The 22,500-nt window shown below is 41.7% G+C and overlaps 1 protein-coding gene across 1 annotated transcript in view; it reads left to right on the forward strand.

Moving 5' to 3' along the window:
- Positions 1 to 22,500, forward strand: part of LOC110516832 (WD repeat-containing protein 19-like) — a 71,898-nt gene that overhangs the window by 44,013 nt on the left and 5,385 nt on the right. The window contains exons 24-32 of the mRNA XM_036934402.1: positions 3,338 to 3,420; positions 3,530 to 3,613; positions 8,908 to 9,054; positions 9,881 to 10,005; positions 10,311 to 10,420; positions 11,103 to 11,171; positions 13,737 to 13,814; positions 14,398 to 14,494; positions 16,023 to 16,147. Of these exons, the coding sequence (XP_036790297.1) occupies positions 3,338 to 3,420; positions 3,530 to 3,613; positions 8,908 to 9,054; positions 9,881 to 10,005; positions 10,311 to 10,420; positions 11,103 to 11,171; positions 13,737 to 13,814; positions 14,398 to 14,494; positions 16,023 to 16,147 (918 nt within the window). The remainder of the gene's footprint in view (positions 1 to 3,337; positions 3,421 to 3,529; positions 3,614 to 8,907; positions 9,055 to 9,880; positions 10,006 to 10,310; positions 10,421 to 11,102; positions 11,172 to 13,736; positions 13,815 to 14,397; positions 14,495 to 16,022; positions 16,148 to 22,500) is intronic.

The following is a 22,500-nucleotide window of genomic DNA, read 5'->3' on the forward strand; positions in this document are numbered from 1 at the left end:
TGAAGGTATCACTCTCTACCTCTATCTATTTCTATCTGTCCTGAAGAAATACTGTGGGGTTATACTGGAGAACATGAAGGTTTCACTCTCTACCTATATCTCTCTCTATTTATATCTGTCAGAAGTATCAGAAGAGACAGTAGTAATTCTCTCTGTCTGTATCAGAAGAGACAGTAGTAATTCTCCATCTCTGTCTGTATCAGAAGAGACAGTAGTAATTCTCTCTGTCTGTATCAGAAGGGACAGTAGTAATTCTCTCTGTCTGTATCAGAAGAGACAGTAGTAATTCTCCATCTCTGTCTGTATCAGAAGAGACAGTAGTAATTCTCCCTCTCTGTCTGTATCAGAAGAGACAGTAGTAATTCTCCCTCTCTGTCTGTATCAGAAGGGACAGTAGTAATTCTCCCTCTCTGTCTGTATCAGAAGAGACAGTAGTAATTCTCCCTCTCTGTCTGTATCAGAAGAGACAGTAGTAATTCTCTCTGTCTGTATCAGAAGAGACAGTAGTAATTCTCTCTGTCTGTATCAGAAGGGACAGTAGTAATTCTCCCTCTCTGTCTGTGTTGTATCAGAAGAGACAGTAGTAATTCTCCCTCTCTGTCTGTATCAGAAGAGACAGTAGTAATTCTCCCTCTCTGTCTGTATCAGAAGAGACAGTAGTAATTCTCCCTCTCTGTCTGTGTTGTATCAGAAGAGACAGTAGTAATTCTCCCTCTCTGTCTGTATCAGAAGAGACAGTAGTAATTCTCCCTCTCTGTCTGTATCAGAAGAGACAGTAGTAATTCTCCCTCTCTGTCTGTATCAGAAGAGACAGTAGTAATTCTCTCTGTCTGTATCAGAAGAGACAGTAGTAATTCTCCCTCTTTGTCTGTGTTGTATCAGAAGGGACAGTAGTAATTCTCCCTCTTTGTCTGTGTTGTATCAGAAGAGACAGTAGTAATTCTCCCTCTCGGTCTGTATCAGAAGAGACCGTAGTAATTCTCCCTCTCTGTCTGTATCAGAAGAGACAGTAGTAATTCTCTCTGTCTGTATCAGAAGAGACAGTAGTAATTCTCCCTCTTTGTCTGTGTTGTATCAGAAGAGACAGTAGTAATTCTCCCTCTCGGTCTGTATCAGAAGAGACAGTAGTAATTCTCCCTCTCTGTCTGTATCAGAAGAGACAGTAGTAATTCTCCCTCTCTGTCTGTATCAGAAGAGACAGTAGTAATTCTCCCTCTCTGTCTGTATCAGAAGAGACAGTAGTAATTCTCCCTCTCTGTCTGTATCAGAAGAGACAGTAGTAATTCTCCCTCTCTGTCTGTGTTGTATCAGAAGGGACAGTAGTAATTCTCCCTCTCTGTCTGTATCAGAAGAGACAGTAGTAATTCTCCCTCTCTGTCTGTATCAGAAGAGACAGTAGTAATTCTCCCTCTCTGTCTGTGTTGTATCAGAAGGGACAGTAGTAATTATCCCTCTCTGTCTGTATCAGAAGAGACAGTAGTAATTCTCCATCTCTGTCTGTATCAGAAGAGACAGTAGTAATTCTCTCTGTCTGTATCAGAAGGGACAGTAGTAATTCTCTCTGTCTGTATCAGAAGAGACAGTAGTAATTATCTCTGTCTGTATCAGAAGAGACAGTAGTAATTATCTCTGTCTGTATCAGAAGAGACAGTAGTAATTCTCTCTGTCTGTATCAGAAGAGACAGTAGTAATTATCTCTGTCTGTATCAGAAGAGACAGTAGTAATTCTCCCTCTCGGTCTGTATCAGAAGAGACAGTAGTAATTATCCCTCTCTGTCTGTATCAGAAGAGACAGTAGTAATTCTCCCTCTCTGTCTGTATCAGAAGAGACAGTAGTAATTATCTCGGTCTGTGTTGTATCAGAAGAGACAGTAGTAATTCTCCCTCTCGGTCTGTATCAGAAGAGACAGTAGTAATTCTCCCTCTCTGTCTGTATCAGAAGAGACAGTAGTAATTCTCCCTCTCTGTCTGTATCAGAAGAGACAGTAGTAATTCTCCCTCTCTGTCTGTATCAGAAGGGACAGTAGTAATTCTCCCTCTCTGTCTGTATCAGAAGAGAGAGTAGTAATTCTCCCTCTCTGTCTGTATCAGAAGAGACAGTAGTAATTCTCTCTGTCTGTATCAGAAGAGACAGTAGTAATTCTCCCTCTCTGTCTGTATCAGAAGAGACAGTAGTAATTCTCTCTGTCTGTATCAGAAGAGACAGTAGTATTCTCTCTGTCTGTATCAGAAGGGACAGTAGTAATTCTCCCTCTCTGTCTGTGTTGTATCAGAAGAGACAGTAGTAATTCTCCCTCTCTGTCTGTATCAGAAGAGACAGTAGTAATTCTCCCTCTCTGTCTGTATCAGAAGAGACAGTAGTAATTCTCCCTCTCTGTCTGTGTTGTATCAGAAGAGACAGTAGTAATTCTCCCTCTCTGTCTGTATCAGAAGAGACAGTAGTAATTCTCCCTCTCTGTCTGTATCAGAAGAGACAGTAGTAATTCTCCCTCTCTGTCTGTATCAGAAGAGACAGTAGTAATTCTCCCTCTCTGTCTGTATCAGAAGAGACAGTAGTAATTCTCTCTGTCTGTATCAGAAGAGACAGTAGTAATTCTCCCTCTTTGTCTGTGTTGTATCAGAAGGGACAGTAGTAATTCTCCCTCTTTGTCTGTGTTGTATCAGAAGAGACAGTAGTAATTCTCCCTCTCGGTCTGTATCAGAAGAGACAGTAGTAATTCTCCCTCTCTGTCTGTATCAGAAGAGACAGTAGTAATTCTCTCTGTCTGTATCAGAAGAGACAGTAGTAATTCTCCCTCTTTGTCTGTGTTGTATCAGAAGAGACAGTAGTAATTCTCCCTCTCGGTCTGTATCAGAAGAGACAGTAGTAATTCTCCCTCTCTGTCTGTATCAGAAGAGACAGTAGTAATTCTCCCTCTCTGTCTGTATCAGAAGAGACAGTAGTAATTCTCCCTCTCTGTCTGTGTTGTATCAGAAGGGACAGTAGTAATTATCCCTCTCTGTCTGTATCAGAAGAGACAGTAGTAATTCTCCCTCTTTGTCTGTGTTGTATCAGAAGAGACAGTAGTAATTCTCCCTCTTTGTCTGTGTTGTATCAGAAGGGACAGTAGTAATTCTCCCTCTCTGTCTGTATCAGAAGAGACAGTAGTAATTCTCCCTCTCTGTCTGTATCAGAAGAGACAGTAGTAATTCTCCCTCTCTGTCTGTGTTGTATCAGAAGGGACAGTAGTAATTATCCCTCTCTGTCTGTATCAGAAGAGACAGTAGTAATTCTCCCTCTCTGTCTGTATCAGAAGAGACAGTAGTAATTCTCTCGGTCTGTGTTGTGTTTCTACAGCAGTTCTCTGAAGCAGCCCAGCTGTATGAGAAGGGGCAGTACTATGACAAGGCTGCCTCAGTCTACATACGCTGCAAGAACTGGTGAGACACACACACACACACACACACACACACACACACACACACACAGAAAAACACATACTCTAATATTTTCAGCCAACGTCTCTCTCTCTCTCTCTCTCTCTCTCAGGTCTAAAGTAGGAGAGTTACTTCCTCAGGTCTCCTCTCCTAAGATCCACCTGCAGTACGCCAAGGCCAAGGAGGTGGACGGCAAGTAGGTACAACCTCCATGGTTTAAGGAGACAGTGTGAGGGATAATATTGTGGTTTAAGGAGGCAGTGTGAGGGATAATATTGTGGTTTAAGGAGGCAGTGTGAGGGATAATATTATGGTTTAAGGAGGCAGTGTGAGGGACTGGGATAATATTATGGTTTAAGGAGGCAGTGTGAGGGATAATATTATGGTTTAAGGAGTCAGTGTGAGGGATAATATTATGGTTTAAGGAGGCAGTGTGAGGGACTGGGATAATATTATGGTTTAAGGAGGCAGTGTGAGGGACTGGGATAATATTATGGTTTAAGGAGACATTGTGAGGGATAATATTATGGTTTAAGGAGGCAGTGTGAGGGATAATATTATGGTTTAAGGAGGCAGTGTGAGGGACTGGGATAATATTATGGTTTAAGGAGACAGTGTGAGGGACTGGGATAATATTATGGTTTAAGGAGCCAGTGTGATGGATAATATTATGGTTTAAGGAGACAGTGTGAGGGACTGGGATAATATTATGGTTTAAGGAGACAGTGTGAGGGACTGGGATAATATTGTGGTTTAAGGAGAGAGTGTGAGGGACTGGGATAATATTATGGTTTAAGGAGACAGTGTGAGGGATAATATTATGGTTTAAGGAGGCAGTGTGAGGGATAATATTATGGTTTAAGGAGGCAGTGTGAGGGATAATATTATGGTTTAAGGAGACAGTGTGAGGGATAATATTATGGTTTAAGGAGGCAGTGTGAGGGACTGGGATAATATTATGGTTTAAGGTGGCAGTGTGAGGGATAATATTATGGTTTAAGGAGACAGTGTGAGGGATAATATTATGGTTTAAGGAGGCAGTGTGAGGGACTGGGATAATATTATGGTTTAAGGAGTCAGTGTGAGGGACTGGGATAATATTATGGTTTAAGGAGGCAGTGTGAGGGATAATATTATGGTTTAAGGAGGCAGTGTGAGGGATAATATTATGGTTTAAGGAGGCAGTGTGAGGGATAATATTATGGTTTAAGGAGGCAGTGTGAGGGATAATATTATGGTTTAAGGAGGCAGTGTGAGGGATAATATTATGGTTTAAGGAGGCAGTGTGAGGGATAATATTATGGTTTAAGGAGGCAGTGTGAGGGATAATATTATGGTTTAAGGAGGCAGTGTGAGGGACTGGGATAATATTATGGTTTAAGGAGGCAGTGTGAGGGACTGGGATAATATTATGGTTTAAGGAGGCAGTGTGAGGGACTGGGATAATATTATGGTTTAAGGAGGCAGTGTGAGGGATAATATTATGGTTTAAGGAGGCAGTGTGAGGGATAATATTATGGTTTAAGGAGTCAGTGTGAGGGATAATAGTATGGTTTAAGGAGACAGTGTGAGGGACTGGGATAATATTATGGTTTAAGGAGGCAGTGTGAGGGACTGGGATAATATTGTGGTTTAAGGAGGCAGTGTGAGGGACTGGGATAATATTGTGGTTTAAGGAGGCAGTATGAGGGATAATATTATGGTTTAAGGAGGCAGTGTGAGGGACTGGGATAATATTATGGTTTAAGGAGGCAGTGTGAGGGACTGGGATAATATTGTGGTTTAAGGAGGCAGTGTGAGGGATAATATTATGGTTTAAGGAGGCAGTGTGAGGGACTGGGATAATATTATGGTTTAAGGAGGCAGTGTGAGGGATAATATGGTTTAAGGAGGCAGTGTGAGGGATAATATTATGGTTTAAGGAGGCAGTGTGAGGGACTGGGATAATATTATGGTTTAAGGAGGCAGTGTGAGGGATAATATTATGGTTTAAGGAGACAGTGTGAGGGATAATATTATGGTTTAAGGAGGCAGTGTGAGGGATAATATTATGGTTTAAGGAGGCCGTGTGAGGGACTGGGATAACATTATGGTTTAAGGAGACAATGTGAGGGATAATATTATGGTTTAAGGAGGCAGTGTGAGGGATAATATTATGGTTTAAGGAGACAGTGTGAGGGATAATATTATGGTTTAAGGAGACAGTGTGAGGGATAATATTATGGTTTAAGGAGGCAGTGTGAGGGATAATATTATGGTTTAAGGAGACAGTGTGAGGGATAATATTATGGTTTAAGGAGACAGTGTGAGGGATAATATTATGGTTTAAGGAGGCAGTGTGAGGGACTGGAATAATATTATGGTTTAAGGAGGCAGTGTGAGGGATAGTATTATGGTTTAAGGAGACAGTGTGAGGGTTAATATTAGGGTTTAAGGAGACAGTGTGAGGGACTGGGATAATATTATGGTTTAAGGAGGCAGTGTGAGGGTTAATATTATGGTTTAAGGAGGCAGTGTGAGGGATAATATTATGGTTTAAGGAGGCAGTGTGAGGGATAATATTATTGTTTAAGGAGGCAGTGTGAGGGATAATATTATGGTTTAAGGAGGCAGTGTGAGGGATAATATTATAGTTTAAGGAGGCAGTGTGAGGGATAATATTATGGTTTAAGGAGGCAGTGTGAGGGATAATATTATGGTTTAAGGAGTCAGTGTGAGGGACTGAGATAATATTATGGTTTAAGGAGACAGTGTGAGGGATAATATTATGGTTTAAGGAGGCAGTGTGAGGGACTATATTATGGTTTAAGGAGACAGTGTGAGGGATTATATTATGGTTTAAGGAGACAGTGTGAGGGACTGGGATAATATTATGGTTTAAGGAGGCAGTGTGAGGGATAATATTATGGTTTAAGGAGGCAGTGTGAGGGATAATATTATGGTTTAAGGAGGCAGTGTGAGGGATAATATTATGGTTTAAGGAGGCAGTGTGAGGGACTGGGATAATATTATGGTTTAAGGAGGCAGTGTGAGGGATAATATTATGGTTTAAGGAGGCAGTGTGAGGGATAATATTATGGTTTAAGGAGGCAGTGTGAGGGACTGGGATAATATTATGGTTTAAGGAGGCAGTGTGAGGGATAATATTGTGGTTTAAGGAGGCAGTGTGAGGGATAATATTATGGTTTAAGGAGGCAGTGTGAGGGACTGGGATAATATTGTGGTTTAAGGAGGCAGTGTGAGGGATAATATTGTGGTTTAAGGAGGCAGTGTGAGGGATAATATTATGGTTTAAGGAGGCAGTGTGAGGGACTGGGATAATATTATGGTTTAAGGAGGCAGTGTGAGGGATAATATGGTTTAAGGAGGCAGTGTGAGGGATAATATTATGGTTTAAGGAGGCAGTGTGAGGAACTGGGATAATATTATGGTTTAAGGAGGCAGTGTGAGGGATAATATTATGGTTTAAGGAGACAGTGTGAGGGATAATATTATGGTTTAAGGAGGCAGTGTGAGGGATAATATTATGGTTTAAGGAGGCCGTGTGAGGGACTGGGATAACATTATGGTTTAAGGAGGCAGTGTGAGGGATAATATTATGGTTTAAGGAGGCAGTGTGAGGGATAATATTATGGTTTAAGGAGGCAGTGTGAGGGATAATATTATGGTTTAAGGAGACAGTGTGAGGGATAATATTATGGTTTAAGGAGGCAGTGTGAGGGATAATATTATGGTTTAAGGAGACAGTGTGAGGGATAATATTATGGTTTAAGGAGACAGTGTGAGGGATAATATTATGGTTTAAGGAGGCAGTGTGAGGGACTGGAATAATATTATGGTTTAAGGAGGCAGTGTGAGGGATAGTATTATGGTTTAAGGAGACAGTGTGAGGGTTAATATTAGGGTTTAAGGAGACAGTGTGAGGGTTAATATTATGGTTTAAGGAGGCAGTGTGAGGGATAATATTATGGTTTAAGGAGGCAGTGTGAGGGATAATATTATTGTTTAAGGAGGCAGTGTGAGGGATAATATTATGGTTTAAGGAGGTAGTGTGAGGGATAATATTATAGTTTAAGGAGGCAGTGTGAGGGATAATATTATGGTTTAAGGAGGCAGTGTGAGGGATAATATTATGGTTTAAGGAGGCAGTGTGAGGGATAATATTATGGTTTAAGGAGGCAGTGTGAGGGACTGGGATAATATTATGGTTTAAGGAGGCAGTGTGAGGGATAATATTATGGTTTAAGGAGGCAGTGTGAGGGATAATATTATGGTTTAAGGAGGCAGTGTGAGGGACTGGGATAATATTATGGTTTAAGGAGGCAGTGTGAGGGATAATATTGTGGTTTAAGGAGGCAGTGTGAGGGATAATATTATGGTTTAAGGAGGCAGTGTGAGGGACTGGGATAATATTGTGGTTTAAGGAGGCAGTGTGAGGGATAATATTGTGGTTTAAGGAGGCAGTGTGAGGGATAATATTATGGTTTAAGGAGGCAGTGTGAGGGACTGGGATAATATTATGGTTTAAGGAGGCAGTGTGAGGGATAATATGGTTTAAGGAGGCAGTGTGAGGGATAATATTATGGTTTAAGGAGGCAGTGTGAGGGACTGGGATAATATTATGGTTTAAGGAGGCAGTGTGAGGGATAATATTATGGTTTAAGGAGACAGTGTGAGGGATAATATTATGGTTTAAGGAGGCAGTGTGAGGGATAATATTATGGTTTAAGGAGGCCGTGTGAGGGACTGGGATAACATTATGGTTTAAGGAGGCAGTGTGAGGGATAATATTATGGTTTAAGGAGGCAGTGTGAGGGATAATATTATGGTTTAAGGAGGCAGTGTGAGGGATAATATTATGGTTTAAGGCAGTGTGAGGGACTGGGATAATATTATGGTTTAAGGAGGCAGTGTGAGGGATAATATTATGGTTTAAGGAGGCAGTGTGAGGGATAATATTATGGTTTAAGGAGGCAGTGTGAGGGACTGGGATAATATTATGGTTTAAGGAGGCAGTGTGAGGGATAATATTGTGGTTTAAGGAGGCAGTGTGAGGGATAATATTATGGTTTAAGGAGGCAGTGTGAGGGATAATATTATGGTTTAAGGAGGCAGTGTGAGGGACTGGGATAATATTGTGGTTTAAGGAGGCAGTGTGAGGGATAATATTGTGGTTTAAGGAGGCAGTGTGAGGGATACTATTATGGTTTAAGGAGGCAGTGTGAGGGATAATATTGTGGTTTAAGGAGGCAGTGTGAGGGATAATATTATGGTTTAAGGAGGCAGTGTGAGGGATAATATTATGGTTTAAGGAGGCAGTGTGAGGGATAATATTATGGTTTAAGGAGGCAGTGTGAGGGATAATATTATGGTTTAAGGAGGCAGTGTGAGGGATAATATTATGGTTTAAGGAGGCAGTGTGAGGGACTGGGATAATATTGTGGTTTAAGGAGACAGTGTGAGGGACTGGGATAATATTGTGTGTGACAGGTTTAAGGAGGCTGCCCAGGCCTATGAGAGTGCCAGGGACTGGGACAACGTGATCCGGGTGTTGCTGGATCACCTCAACAACCCTGAAGACGCCGTCCGCATTGTCAGGGAGACGCAGAGCATCGATGGGGCCAAGATGGTTGCCAGGTGGGAACTGTCAGGCAGCGAGACACACAGTCAGAGGGACAGTCAGAAGGACTGTCACACAGTCAGAGGGAGAGACAGTCAGGCAGCGGGACAGTCAGGCAGTGAGACAGACAGTCAGGCAGCAAGACAGTCAGCGAGACAGTCAGTCAGCGAGACAGTCAGTGGGCGAGAGACAGGCAGCGAGACAGACAGTCAGGCAGCGAGACAGACAGTCAGGCAGCGAGACAGACAGTCAGGCAGCGAGACAGTCAGGCAGCGAGACAGTCAGGCAGCAAGACAGTCAGGCAGCGAGAAAGTCAGGCAGTGAGAAAGTCAGGCAGCGAGACAGACAGTCAGGCTGCGAGACAGACAGTCAGGCTGCGAGACAGACAGTCAGGCTGCGAGACAGACAATCAGGCAGCCAGTCAGACAGTCAGCCAGACAGACAGTCAGGCTGCGAGACAGACAGTCAGGCTGCGAGACAGACAGTCAGGCTGCGAGACAGACAGTCAGGCTGCGAGACAGACAGTCAGGCAGCGAAACAGACAGTCAGCGGGACAGACAGTCAGGCTGCGAGACAGACAGTCAGGCTGCGAGACAGACAGTCAGGCTGCGAGACAGACAGTCAGGCTGCGAGACAGACAGTCAGGCTGCGAGACAGACAGTCAGTCAGCGAGACTGACAGTCAGTCAGCGAGACTGACAGTCAGTCAGCGAGACAGTCAGTCAGCGAGACAGACTCTACTTTTATTATGATTCTAAGTGGTATGTGTGTGTGTGTCTGTGTGTGTGTGTGTGTGTGTGTGTGATTCTGTGTGTTCATGTCTGTGTGTGTGTGTGTGTTTCAGGTTCTTCCTGCGTCTAAGTGACTACGGCTCAGCCATCCAGTTCCTGGTGTTGTCCCACTGTAACGACGAGGCCTTCCAGCTGGCACAGCAACACGGGCAGATGGACAGCTACGCTGACATCATCAGTCAGTCTCTCTGTCTGTGTCTACGGGGAGGGAGGGGGTCTGGGCTGGGGGGTGGGGGGGTCTGTGTGTCTACGGGGAGGAGGGGGGTGTCTGGGGGCTGAGAGGGGGGGGGTGTCTGTGGGGAGGGGGGGGGGGGGCTGGGAGGAGGGGGGAGTCTGTGCGGGAGAGTGTAGGAGGGGGGGAGTCTGTCAGATGTACCCTGTTAGTGTTGATGCATCATAATCAGTGGAAAGTAGTGAATGTGTGTGTGTGTGTGTGTGTGTGTGTGTGTGTGTGTGTGTGTGTGTGTGTGTGTGTGTGTGCAGGCTCTGAGGCCACCCAGGAGGACTACCAGAGTATGGCTCTCTACTTCCAGGGGGAGAACAAACACCTGCAGGCTGGGAGGTTCTTCCACAAGTGTGGCCAGTACAGCAAAGTACTCATCTATCTATCTATCTATCTATCTATCTATCTATCTATCTACCTATCTATCTATCTATCTATATATCTATCAGTACAGCAAAGTACTCATCTATCTATATATCTATCAGTACAGCAAAGTACTCATCTATCTATCTATCTATCTATCTATCAGTATAGCAAAGTACTCATCTATCTATCTATCTATCTATCTATCTATCTATCTATCTATCTATCTATCAGTACAGCAAAGTACTCATCTATCTATATATCTATCAGTACAGCAAAGTACTCATCTATCTATCTATCTATCTATCTATCAGTATAGCAAAGTACTCATCTATCTATCTATCTATCTATCTATCAGTACAGCAAAGTATTTATCTATCTATATCTATCTATCAGTACAGCAAAGTACTCTCTATCTATCTATCCATTCATCCCTTCTGTCTGTCTATCTATCCATTCATCCCTTCTGTCTATCTATCTATCCATTCATCCCTTCTGTCTGTCTATCTATCCATTCATCCCTTCTGTCTATCTATCTATCCATTCATCCCTTCTGTCTGTCTATCTATCCATTCATCCATCCACCCCCCATTAATAAATTGGCCCATTCACTCACTCACTCACCCACCCTCTCTCTCTTCTCTCTCTCTCTCTCTCTCTCTCTCTCTCTCTCTCTCTCTCTCTCTCAGGCCCTGAAGCACTTCCTGAAATGTCCCAACACTGATGACAACCTGGCCATCGAGATGGCTATAGAGACGGTGACAGGAGTGTGTGTGTGTGTGTGTGTGTGTGTGTGTGTGTGTGTGTGTGTGTGTGTGTTTAACTGTTTCTAGGGGGTTTTAAGGTTAGAATTAGGGTTAGGAGCTAAGGTTATTTTTAGGTTTAGTGCTAAGAGTATGGGTTAGGAGTTAGGGTTAGGAGCTAAGGTTATTTTTAGGTTTAGGGTTAAGAGTGTGGGTTAGGAACTAGGGTTAGGGTTAAGGTTAGAATTATGGTTAGGAGCTAAGGTTAGTTTTAGGGTTAGGAACTAGGGTTAGGGTTAAGCTAAGAGCTAAGGTTAGTTTTAGGGTTAAGAGTATGGTTTAGGAACTAGGGTTAGGGTTAAGACTATGGGTTAGGAACTAGGGTTAAGACTATGGGTTAGGAACTAGGGTTAAGAGTATGGGTTAGGAACTAGGGTTAAGAGGGGGTTAAGAGTATGGGTTAGGAACTAGGGTTAAGAGTATGGGTTAGGAACTAGGGTTAAGAGTATGGGTTAGGAACTAGGGTTTAGGGTTAGGAACTAGGGTTAGGAACTAGGGTTAAGAGTATGGGTTAGGAACTAGGGTTAAGAGGGGGTTAAGAGTATGGGTTAGGAACTAGGGTTAAGAGGGGGTTAAGAGTATGGGTTAGGAACTAGGGTTTAGGGTTAAGAGTATGGGTTAGGAACTAGGGTTAGGGTTAGGAACTAGGGTTAGGAACTAGGGTTAAGAGTATGGGTTAGGAACTAGGGTTAAGAGTATGGGTTAGGAACTAGGGTTAGGGTTAGGAACTACGGTTTAGGGTTAGGAACTAGGGTTAAGAGTATGGGTTAGGAACTAGGGTTAAGAGTATGGGTTAGGAACTAGGGTTAGGGTTAGGAACTAGAGTTTAGGGTTAGGAACTAGGGTTAAGAGTATAGGTTAGGAACTAGGGTTAAGAATATGGGTTAGGGTTAAGAGTATGGGTTAGGATGGGTTAGGAGTTAGGGTTAGGAACTAGGGTTAAGAGTATGGGTTAGGAACTAGGGTTAAGAGTATGGGTTAGGAACTAGGGTTTAGGGTTAAGAGTATGGGTTAGGAACTAGGTTTTAGGGTTAAGAGTATGGGTTAGGCACTAGGCTTAAGAGTATGGTTTAGGGTTAAGAGTATGGGTTAGGATGGGTTAGGAACTAGGGTTTAGGGTTAAGAGTATGGGTTAGGAACTAGGGTTAAGAGTATGGGTTAGGATGGGTTAGGAACTAGGGTTGAGAGTATGGGTTAGGAACTAGGGTTGAGAGTATTGGTTAGGAACTAGGGTTAAGAGTATGGGTTAGGATGGGTTAGGAACTAGGGTTAGGAACTAGGGTTAAGAGTATGGGTTAGGAACTAGGGTTGAGAGTATGGGTTAGGAACTAGGGTTAAGAACTAGGGTTTAGAGTATGGGTTAGGAACTAGGGTTAGGAACTAGGGTTAAGAGTATGGGTTAGGAACTAGGGTTAAGAGTATGGGTTAGGAACTAGGGTTTAGGGTTAAGAGTATGGGTTAGGAACTAGGGTTAAGAGTATGGGTTAGGAACTAGGGTTAGCAACTAGGGTTAAGAGTATGGGTTAGGGTTAAGAGTATGGGTTAGGATGGGTTACGAACTAGGGTTAAGAGTATGGGTTAGGAACTAGGGTTAAGAGTATGGGTTAGAAACTAGGGTTAAGAGTATGGGTTAGGAACTAGGGTTGAGAGTATGGGTTAGGAACTAGGGTTAAGAGTATGGGTTAGGAACTAGGGTTAAGAGTATGGGTTAGGAACTAGGGTTAGGAACTAGGGTTAAGAGTATGGGTTAGAAACTAGGGTTAAGAGTATGGGTTAGGAAAAATAATATTTTGAATAGGACGGAATTGTGTCCCCACAAGGTTAGTTATACAAGACTGTGTGTTTAGGGTAAGAGTGTCCCCACAAGGTTAGTTATACAAGACTGTGTGTTTAGGGTAAGTGTGTCCCCACAAGGTTAGTTATACAAGACTGTGTGTTTAGGGTAAGTGTGTCCCCACAAGGTTAGTTATACAAGACTGTGTGTTTAGGGTAAGTGTGTCCCCACAAGGTTAGTTATACAAGACTGTGTGTTTAGGGTAAGTGTGTCCCCACAAGGTTAGTTATACAAGACCGTGTGTTTAGGGTAAGTGTGTCCCCACAAGGTTAGTTATACAAGACTGTGTGTTTAGGGTAAGTGTGTCCCCACAAGGTTAGTTATACAAGACTGTGTGTTTAGGGTAAGTGTGTCCCCACAAGGTTAGTTATACAAGACTGTGTGTTTAGGGTAAGTGTGTCCCCACAAGGTTAGTTATACAAGACTGTGTGTTTAGGGTAAGTGTGTCCCCACAAGGTTAGTTATACAAGACTGTGTGTTTAGGGTAAGTGTGTCCCCACAAGGTTAGTTATACAAGACTGTGTGTTTAGGGTAAGTGTGTCCCCACAAGGTTAGTTATACAAGACTGTGTGTTTAGGGTAAGTGTGTCCCCACAAGGTTAGTTATACAAGACTGTGTGTTTAGGGTAAGTGTGTCCCCACAAGGTTAGTTATACAAGACTGTGTGTGTGTGTGTGTGTTTTCCAGGTGGGCCAAGCCAAGGATGAGTCTTTGACCAATCAGCTGATTGATTACCTGATGGGGGAAAGTGACGGCATGCCCAAGGTAATCAATATTATACTAACTTATCAATATCTGTCTGTCTGTCTTTAATTGATTGGAATAGTCGCTTGGCTTTTCTTTCACACTGTCTGTCTGTCTGTCTGTCTGTCTGTCTGTCTGTCTGTCTGTCTGTCTGTAGGCCTAGTCTGTCTGTAGGCCTAGTCTGTCTGTCTGTCTGTCTGTCTGTCTGTCTGTCTGTCTGTCTGTAGGCCTAGTCTGTCTGTCTGTCTGTCTGTCTGTAGGCCTAGTCTGTCTGTCTGTCTGTCTGTCTGTCTGTCTGTCTGTAGGCCTAGTCTGTCTGTCTGTCTGTCTGTCTGTAGGCCTAGTCTGTCTGTCTGTCTGTCTGTGTGTCTCTCTGTCTGTCTGTCTGTCTGTCTGTCTGTCTGTCTGTCTGTCTGTCTGTCTGTCTGTCTGTGAGACAGATTTGTATTTTACACTATAAGCATTGTGTGGGCTCTCTGTCCCCACCCCTCTACCTGCCACCCAATCCGTGCGTTTGCTCTCTCTGACGTGCCGTCTGATTGGCTGCCATCTGACAGGGAGCCTATCACTGAGTAGTGGTGTTGTCTTCCCCCTTTCCTCCCAGGATGCCAAGTACCTGTTCCGTCTCTACATGGGCCTGCTGCAGTACAGAGAGGCAGCGTGTACTGCCATCATCATCGCTAGAGAGGAGCAGTCTGCAGGTACACACTCACATATATATATATATATATATAGAGAGGAGCAGTCTGCAGGTACACACTCACATATATATATATAGAGAGGAGCAGTCTGCAGGTACACACTCACATATATATATATATATATATATATATATAGAGAGGAGCAGTCTGCAGGTACACACTCACATATATATATATATAGAGAGGAGCAGTCTGCAGGTACACACTCACATATATATATATAGAGAGGAGCAGTCTGCAGGTACACACTCACATATATATATATAGAGAGGAGCAGTCTGCAGGTACACACTCACATATATATATATATATATATATATATAGAGAGGAGCAGTCTGCAGGTACACACTCACATATATATATATATAGAGAGGAGCAGTCTGCAGGTACACACTCACATATATATATATATATATATATATATATATATAGAGAGAGGAGCAGTCTGCAGGTACACACTCACATATATATATAGAGAGAGGAGCAGTCTGCAGGTACACACTCACATATATATATAGAGAGAGGAGCAGTCTGCAGGTACACACTCACATATATATATATATATATATATATAGAGAGGAGCAGTCTGCAGGTACACACTCACATATATATATATATAGAGAGAGGAGCAGTCTGCAGGTACACACTCACATATATATATATAGAGAGGAGCAGTCTGCAGGTACACACTCACATATATATATATAGAGAGGAGCAGTCTGCAGGTACACACTCACATATATATATATAGAGAGGAGCAGTCTGCAGGTACACACTCACATATATATATAGAGAGAGGAGCAGTCTGCAGGTACACACTCACATATATATATAGAGAGAGGAGCAGTCTGCAGGTACACAATCACATATATATATATATATATATATAAGAGAGGTATGCAAAGTTGTCATGAAGGCAAAGGGTGGGTTAGGTACTAACTAAAGGGTGGGTTAGGTACTAACTAAAGGGTGGGTTAGGTACTAACTAAAGGGTGGGTTAGGTACTAACTAAAGGGTGGGTTAGGTACTAACTAAAGGGTGGGTTAGGTACTAACTAAAGGGTGGGTTAGGTACTAACTAAAGGGTGGGTTAGGTACTAACTAAAGGGTGGGTTAGGTACTAACTAAAGGGTGGGTTAGGTACTAACTAAAGGGTGGGTTAGGTACTAACTAAAGGGTGGGTTAGGTACTAACTAAAGGGTGGGTTAGGTACTAACTAAAGGGTGGGTTAGGTACTAACTAAAGGGTGGGTTAGGTACTAACTAAAGGGTGGCTACTTTAAAGTATCTCAAATGTAAAATATTGTTTTATTTGTTTAACACTTTTTTGGTTACTACATGATTCCATATGTGTTATTTCATAGTGTTGATGTTCTCACTATTATTCTATAATGTAGAAAATAGTAAAAATAAATAAAACCCCTTGAATGAGCAGGTGTGTCCACACTTTTGACTGGTACTGTACATACACACAGTCGTAAATATACACACAGTCATGTACATACCTTAAAGGACGTGTTTGTGTTCCAGGGAACTACCGTAGCGCCCATGACGTGCTGTTCAGTATGTACACTGAGCTGCAGACACAGAAGATCAGAATCCCTGCTGAGATGAACACCAACCTCATGATCCTCCACTCATACATACTGGTTAAGGTAGAACTACACTACCCAGCATCCTCCACTGCTCTACCACTACACTACCCAGTATCCTCTACTGCTATACCACTACACTAGCCAGCACCCTCTAATGCTTTACCACTACACTACCCAGCATCCTCTACTGCTATACCACTACACTAGCCAGCACCCTCTACTGCTATACCACTACACTAGCCAGCACCCTCTAATGCTCTACCACTACACTACCCAATATCCTCTACTGCTTTACCACTACACTACCCAGTATCCTCTACTGCTATACCACTACACTACACAGCATCCTCTACTGCTATACCACTACATTAGCCAGCATCCTCTACTGCTATACCACTACACTACCCAATATCCTCTACTGCTATACCACTACACTACCCAGCATCCTCTACTGCTATCTTAGGCTTGTGTGCGGGTGCTCGGACATGAAAACTCATTTCAGAGTTTGGAACTCTGTAGTGAGTGTTGCTTCCAGAGGCAGTTTGGAACTCTGTAGTGAGGGGTTGCTTCCAGAGGCAGTTTGGAACTCTGTAGTGAGTGTTGCTTCCAGAGGCAGTTTGGAACTCTGTAGTGAGGGGTTGCTTCCAGAGGCAGTTTGGAACTCGGTAGTGAGTGTTGCTTCCAGAGGCAGTTTGGAACTCGGTAGTGAGGGGTTGCTTCCAGAGGCAGTTTGGAACTCGGTAGTGAGGGGTTGCTTCCAGAGGCAGTTTGGAACTCTGTAGTGAGGGGTTGCTTCCAGAGGCAGTTTGGAACTCTGTAGTGAGGGGTTGCTTCCAGAGGCAGTTTGGAACTCGGTAGTGAGTGTTGCTTCCAGAGGCAGTTTGGAACTCGGTAGTGAGTGTTGCAACCGAAGACAGATGATTTTTACTCGCTTCAGCACTCGGCGGTCCCGTTCTGTGAGCTTGTGTGGCCTACCACTTCGCGGCTGAGCCGTTGTTGCTCCTAGACATTTCCACTTCACAATAACAGCACTTACAGTTGACCGGGGGAAGCTCTAGCAGGGAAGACATTTGACAAACTGACTTGTTGGAAAGCTGGCATCCTATGACGATGCCACGTTGAAAGTCACTGAGCTCTTCAGTAAGGGCCATTCTACTGCCAATGTTTGTCTATGGAGGTCGCACGGCTCTGTGATCAATCGTATACATGAGTGTGGCTAAACTTCCCAGCATCCTCCACTCATACATCCTGGTTAAGGTAGAACTACACTACCCAGCATCATCCACTCATACATCCGGGTTAAGGTAGAACTACACTACCCAGCATCCTCTACTGCTATCCCACTACCCAGCATCCTCTACTCCTATACCACCACCCAGCATCCTCCACTAGGATACAACTACACTCCTGGGGGCCAGTTGATTATACCTGATGCTGTGATTATGGATTGATTAATGTATTGGTTGGTGTATTGATGTATTGTTTGATGTATTGGTTGGTTGATGTATTGGTTAGTGTATTGGTGTATTGGTTAGTGTATTGATGTATTGGTGTATTGGTTAGTGTATTGATGTATTGGTGTATTGGTTAGTGTATTGATGTATTGGTGTAATGGTTAGTGTATTGATGTAGTGATGTATTGGTTAGTGTATTGGTGTATTGGTTAGTGTATTGATGTATTGGTGTATTGGTTAGTGTATTGATGTAGTGATGTATTGGTTAGTGTATTGATGTATTGGTTAGTGTATTGATGTATTGGTGTATTGGTTAGTGTATTGATGTATTGGTGTAATGGTTAGTGTATTGATGTAGTGATGTATTGGTTAGTGTATTGGTGTATTGGTTAGTGTATTGATGTATTGGTGTATTGGTTAGTGTATTGATGTAGTGATGTATTGGTTAGTGTATTGATGTATTGGTTAGTGTATTGGTGTATTGGTGTATTGGTTAGTGTATTGGTGTATTGGTTAGTGTATTGATGTATTGGTGTATTGGTTAGTGTATTGATGTAGTGATGTATTGGTTAGTGTATTGATGTAGTGATGTATTGGTTAGTGTATTGATGTATTGGTTAGTGTATTGATGTATTGGTTAGTGTATTGGTGTATTGGTTAGTGTATTGATGTATTGATGTATTGGTTAGTGTATGGATGTAGTGATGTATTGGTTAGTGTATTGATGTAGTGATGTATTGGTTAGTGTATTGATGTATTGATGTATTGGTTAGTGTATTGGTGTATTGGTTAGTGTATTGATGTATTGATGTATTGGTTAGTGTATTGATGTAGTGATGTATTGGTTAGTGTATTGATGTAGTGATGTATTGGTTAGTGTATTGATGTATTGGTTAGTGTATTGATGTAGTGATGTATTGGTTAGTGTATTGATGTATTGGTTAGTGTATTGATGTATTGGTGTATTGGTTAGTGTATTGATGTATTGATGTATTGATGTATTGGTTAGTGTATTGATGTATTGATGTATTAGTTAGTGTATTGGTGTATTGATGTATTGGTTAGTGTATTGATGTATTGGTGTATTGGTTAGTGTATTGATGTATTGGTTAGTGTATTGATGTATTGATGTATTGGTGTATTGGTTAGTGTATTGATGTATTGGTTAGTGTATTGATGTAGTGATGTATTGGTTAGTGTATTGATGTATTGGTGTATTGGTTAGTGTATTGATGTATTGGTTAGTGTATTGATGTATTGGTGTATTGGTTAGTGTATTGATGTATTGATGTATTGGTTAGTGTATTGATGTATTGATGTATTGGTTAGTGTATTGATGTATTGGTTAGTGTATTGATGTATTGGTTAGTGTATTGATGTATTGGTTAGTGTATTGATGTATTGGTGTATTGGTTAGTGTATTGGTGTATTGGTTAGTGTATTGATGTAGTGATGTATTGGTTTGTGTATTGATGTAGTGATGTATTGGTTAGTGTATTGATGTATTGATGTATTGGTTAGTGTATTGATGTATTGATGTAGTGATGTATTGATGTATTGGTTAGTGTATTGATGTATTGGTGTATTGGTTAGTGTATTGATGTATTGGTTAGTGTATTGATGTATTGATGTAGTGATGTATTGGTGTATTGGTTGGTTGATGTATTGATGTATTGGTTGGTGTATTGGTTTGTGTATTGGTTGGTTGATGTATTGGTTGGTTGATGTATTGATGTATTGGTTGGTGTATTGGTTGGTGTATTGGTTGGTTGATGTATTGGTTGGTTGATGTATTGGTTGGTTGGTGTATTGGTTGGTTGATGTATTGGTTGATGTATTGGTTGGTTGATGTATTGGTTGGTTGATGTATTGGTTGGTGTATTGGTTGGTTGGTGTATTGGTTGATGTATTGGTTGGTGTATTGGTTGGTTGATGTATTGGTTGGTTGTTGTATTGGTTGGTTGATGTATTGGTTGGTTGATGTATTGGTTGGTTGATGTATTGGTTGATGTATTGGTTGGTTGATGTATTGGTTGGTTGATGTATTGGTTGGTTGGTGTATTGGTTGGTTGGTGTATTGGTTGATTAGTGTATTGGTTGGTTGATGTATTGATGTATTGGTTGGTTGATGTATTGGTTGGTTGGTGTATTGATGTATTGGTTGGTTGATGTATTGGTTGGTTGGTGTATTGATGTATTGGTTGGTTGATGTATTGGTTGGTTGGTGTATTGGTTGGTTGATGTATTGGTTGGTTGATGTATTGCTTGGTTGGTGTATTGGTTGGTTGGTGTATTGGTTGGTTGATGTATTGGTTGGTTGATGTATTGGTTGGTTGATGTATTGGTTGATGTATTGGTTGGTTGATGTATTGGTTGGTTGATGTATTGGTTGGTTGATGTATTGGTTGGTTGATGTATTGGTTGGTTGATGTATTGGTTGGTGTATTGATGTATTGGTTGGTTGATGTATTGGTTGGTTGGTGTATTGGTTGGTTGGTGTATTGGTTGGTTGATGTATTGGTTGGTTGATGTATTGGTCGGTTGATGTATTGGTTGGTGTATTGGTTGGTTGATGTATTGGTTGGTTGATGTATTGGTTGGTTGGTGTATTGGTTGGTTGATGTATTGGTTGGTTGATGTATTGGTTGGTTGATGTATTGGTTGGTTGGTGTATTGGTTGGTTGATGTATTGGTTTGTTGATGTATTGGTTGGTTGATGTATTGGTTGGTTGATGTGTTGGTTGGTGTATTGGTTGGTTGGTGTATTGGTTGGTTGGTGTATTGGTTGGTTGATGTATTGGTTGGTTGATGTATTGGTTGGTTGATGTATTGGTTGGTTGATGTATTGGTTGGTTGGTGTATTGGTTGGTTGATGTATTGGTTGGTTGATGTATTGGTTGGTTGGTGTATTGGTTGGTTGATGTATTGGTTGGTTGATGTATTGGTTGGTTGATGTATTGGTTGGTGTATTGGTTGGTTGATGTATTGGTTGGTTGGTGTATTGGTTGGTTGGTGTATTGGTTGGTTGGTGTATTGGTTGGTTGATGTATTGGTTGGTTGGTGTATTGGTTGGTTGGGTGGTGTATTGGTTGGTTGATGTATTGGTTGGTTCATGTATTGGTTGGTTCATGTATTGGTTGGTTGATGTATTGGTTGGTTGATGTATTGGTTGGTTGGTGTATTGGTTGGTTGATGTATTGGTTGGTTGGTTGATGTATTGGTTGGTTGATGTATTGGTTGGTTGGTTGATGTATTGGTTGGTTGATGTATTGGTTGGCTGGTGTATTGGTTGATGTATTGGTTGGTTGATGTATTGGTTGGTTGATGTATTGGTTGGTTGATGTATTGGTTGGTTGATGTATTGGTTGGTTGATGTATTGGTTGGTTGATGTATTGGTTGGTTGATGTATTGGTTGGTTGATGTATTGGTTGGTTGGTTGATGTATTGCTTGGTTGATGTATCGGTTGGTTGATGTATCGGTTGGTTGATGTATCGGTTGGTTGGTGTATTGGTTGGTTGATGTATTGGTTGGTTGGTTGATGTATTGGTTGGTTGGTGTATTGGTTGGTTGATGTATTGGTTGATTGATGTATTGGTTGATGTATTGGTTGATGTATTGGTTGATGTATTGGTTGATGTATTGGTTGGTTGATGTATTGGTTGGTTGATGTATTGGTTGATGTATTGGTTGGTTGATGTATTGGTTGGTTGATGTATTGGTTGGTTGATGTATTGGTTGGTTGATATATTGGTTGGTTGATTGATGTATATGTTGGTTGATGTATTGGTTGATGTATTGGTTGGTTGATGTATTAGTTGGTTTGTTGATGTATTAGTTGGTTGGTTGATGTATTGGTTGTTTGATGTATTGGTTGTATTGATGTATTGGTTGGTTGATGTATTGGTTGGTTGATGTATTGGTTGGTTGATGTATTGGTTGGTTGGTGTATTGGTTGGTTGATGTATTGGTTGGTTGATGTATTGGTTGGTTGATGTATTGGTTGGTGTATTGGTTGATGTATTGGTTGATGTATTGGATGGTTGGTTGATGTATTGGATGGTTGGTGTATTGGTTGGTTGGTGTATTGGTTGGTTGATGTATTGGTTGGTTGGTGTATTGGTTGGTTGATGTATTGGTTGGTTGGTGTATTGGTTGGTTGGTGTATTGGTTGGTTGATGTATTGGTTGGTTGGTGTATTGGTTGGTTGGTGTATTGGTTGGTTGGTGTATTGGTTGGTTGATGTATTGGTTGGTTGATGTATTGGTTGGTTGATGTATTGGTTGGTTGGTGTATTGGTTGGTTGATGTATTGGTTGGTTGGTTGATGTATTGGTTGGTTGATGTATTGGTTGGTTGGTTGATGTATTGGTTGGTTGATGTATTGGTTGGTTGGTGTATTGGTTGATGTATTGGTTGGTTGATGTATTGGTTGGTTGATGTATTGGTTGGTTGATGTATTGGTTGGTTGGTGTATTGGTTGGTTGATGTATTGGTTGGTTGGTTGATGTATTGGTTGGTTGGTTGATGTATTGGTTGGTTGATGTATCGGTTGGTTGGTGTATTGGTTGGTTGATGTATTGGTTGGTTGGTTGATGTATTGGTTGGTTGGTGTATTGGTTGGTTGATGTATTGGTTGGTTGATGTATTGGTTGGTTGATGTATTGGTTGATGTATTGGTTGGTTGATGTATTGGTTGATGTATTGGTTGGTTGATGTATTGGTTGGTTGATGTATTGGTTGATGTATTGGTTGGTTGATGTATTGGTTGGTTGATGTATTGGTTGGTTGATATATTGGTTGGTTGATTGATGTATTGGTTGGTTGATGTATTGGTTGGTTGATGTATTGGTTGGTTGATGTATTGGTTGGTTGGTGTATTGGTTGGTTGGTGTATTGGTTGGTTTGTGTATTGGTTGGTTGATGTATTGGTTGGTTGATGTATTGGTTGGTTGATGTAT

This window comes from Oncorhynchus mykiss, chromosome 10, assembly GCF_013265735.2.
Source record: "Oncorhynchus mykiss isolate Arlee chromosome 10, USDA_OmykA_1.1, whole genome shotgun sequence".
NCBI classification, from domain to species: domain Eukaryota; kingdom Metazoa; phylum Chordata; class Actinopteri; order Salmoniformes; family Salmonidae; genus Oncorhynchus; species Oncorhynchus mykiss.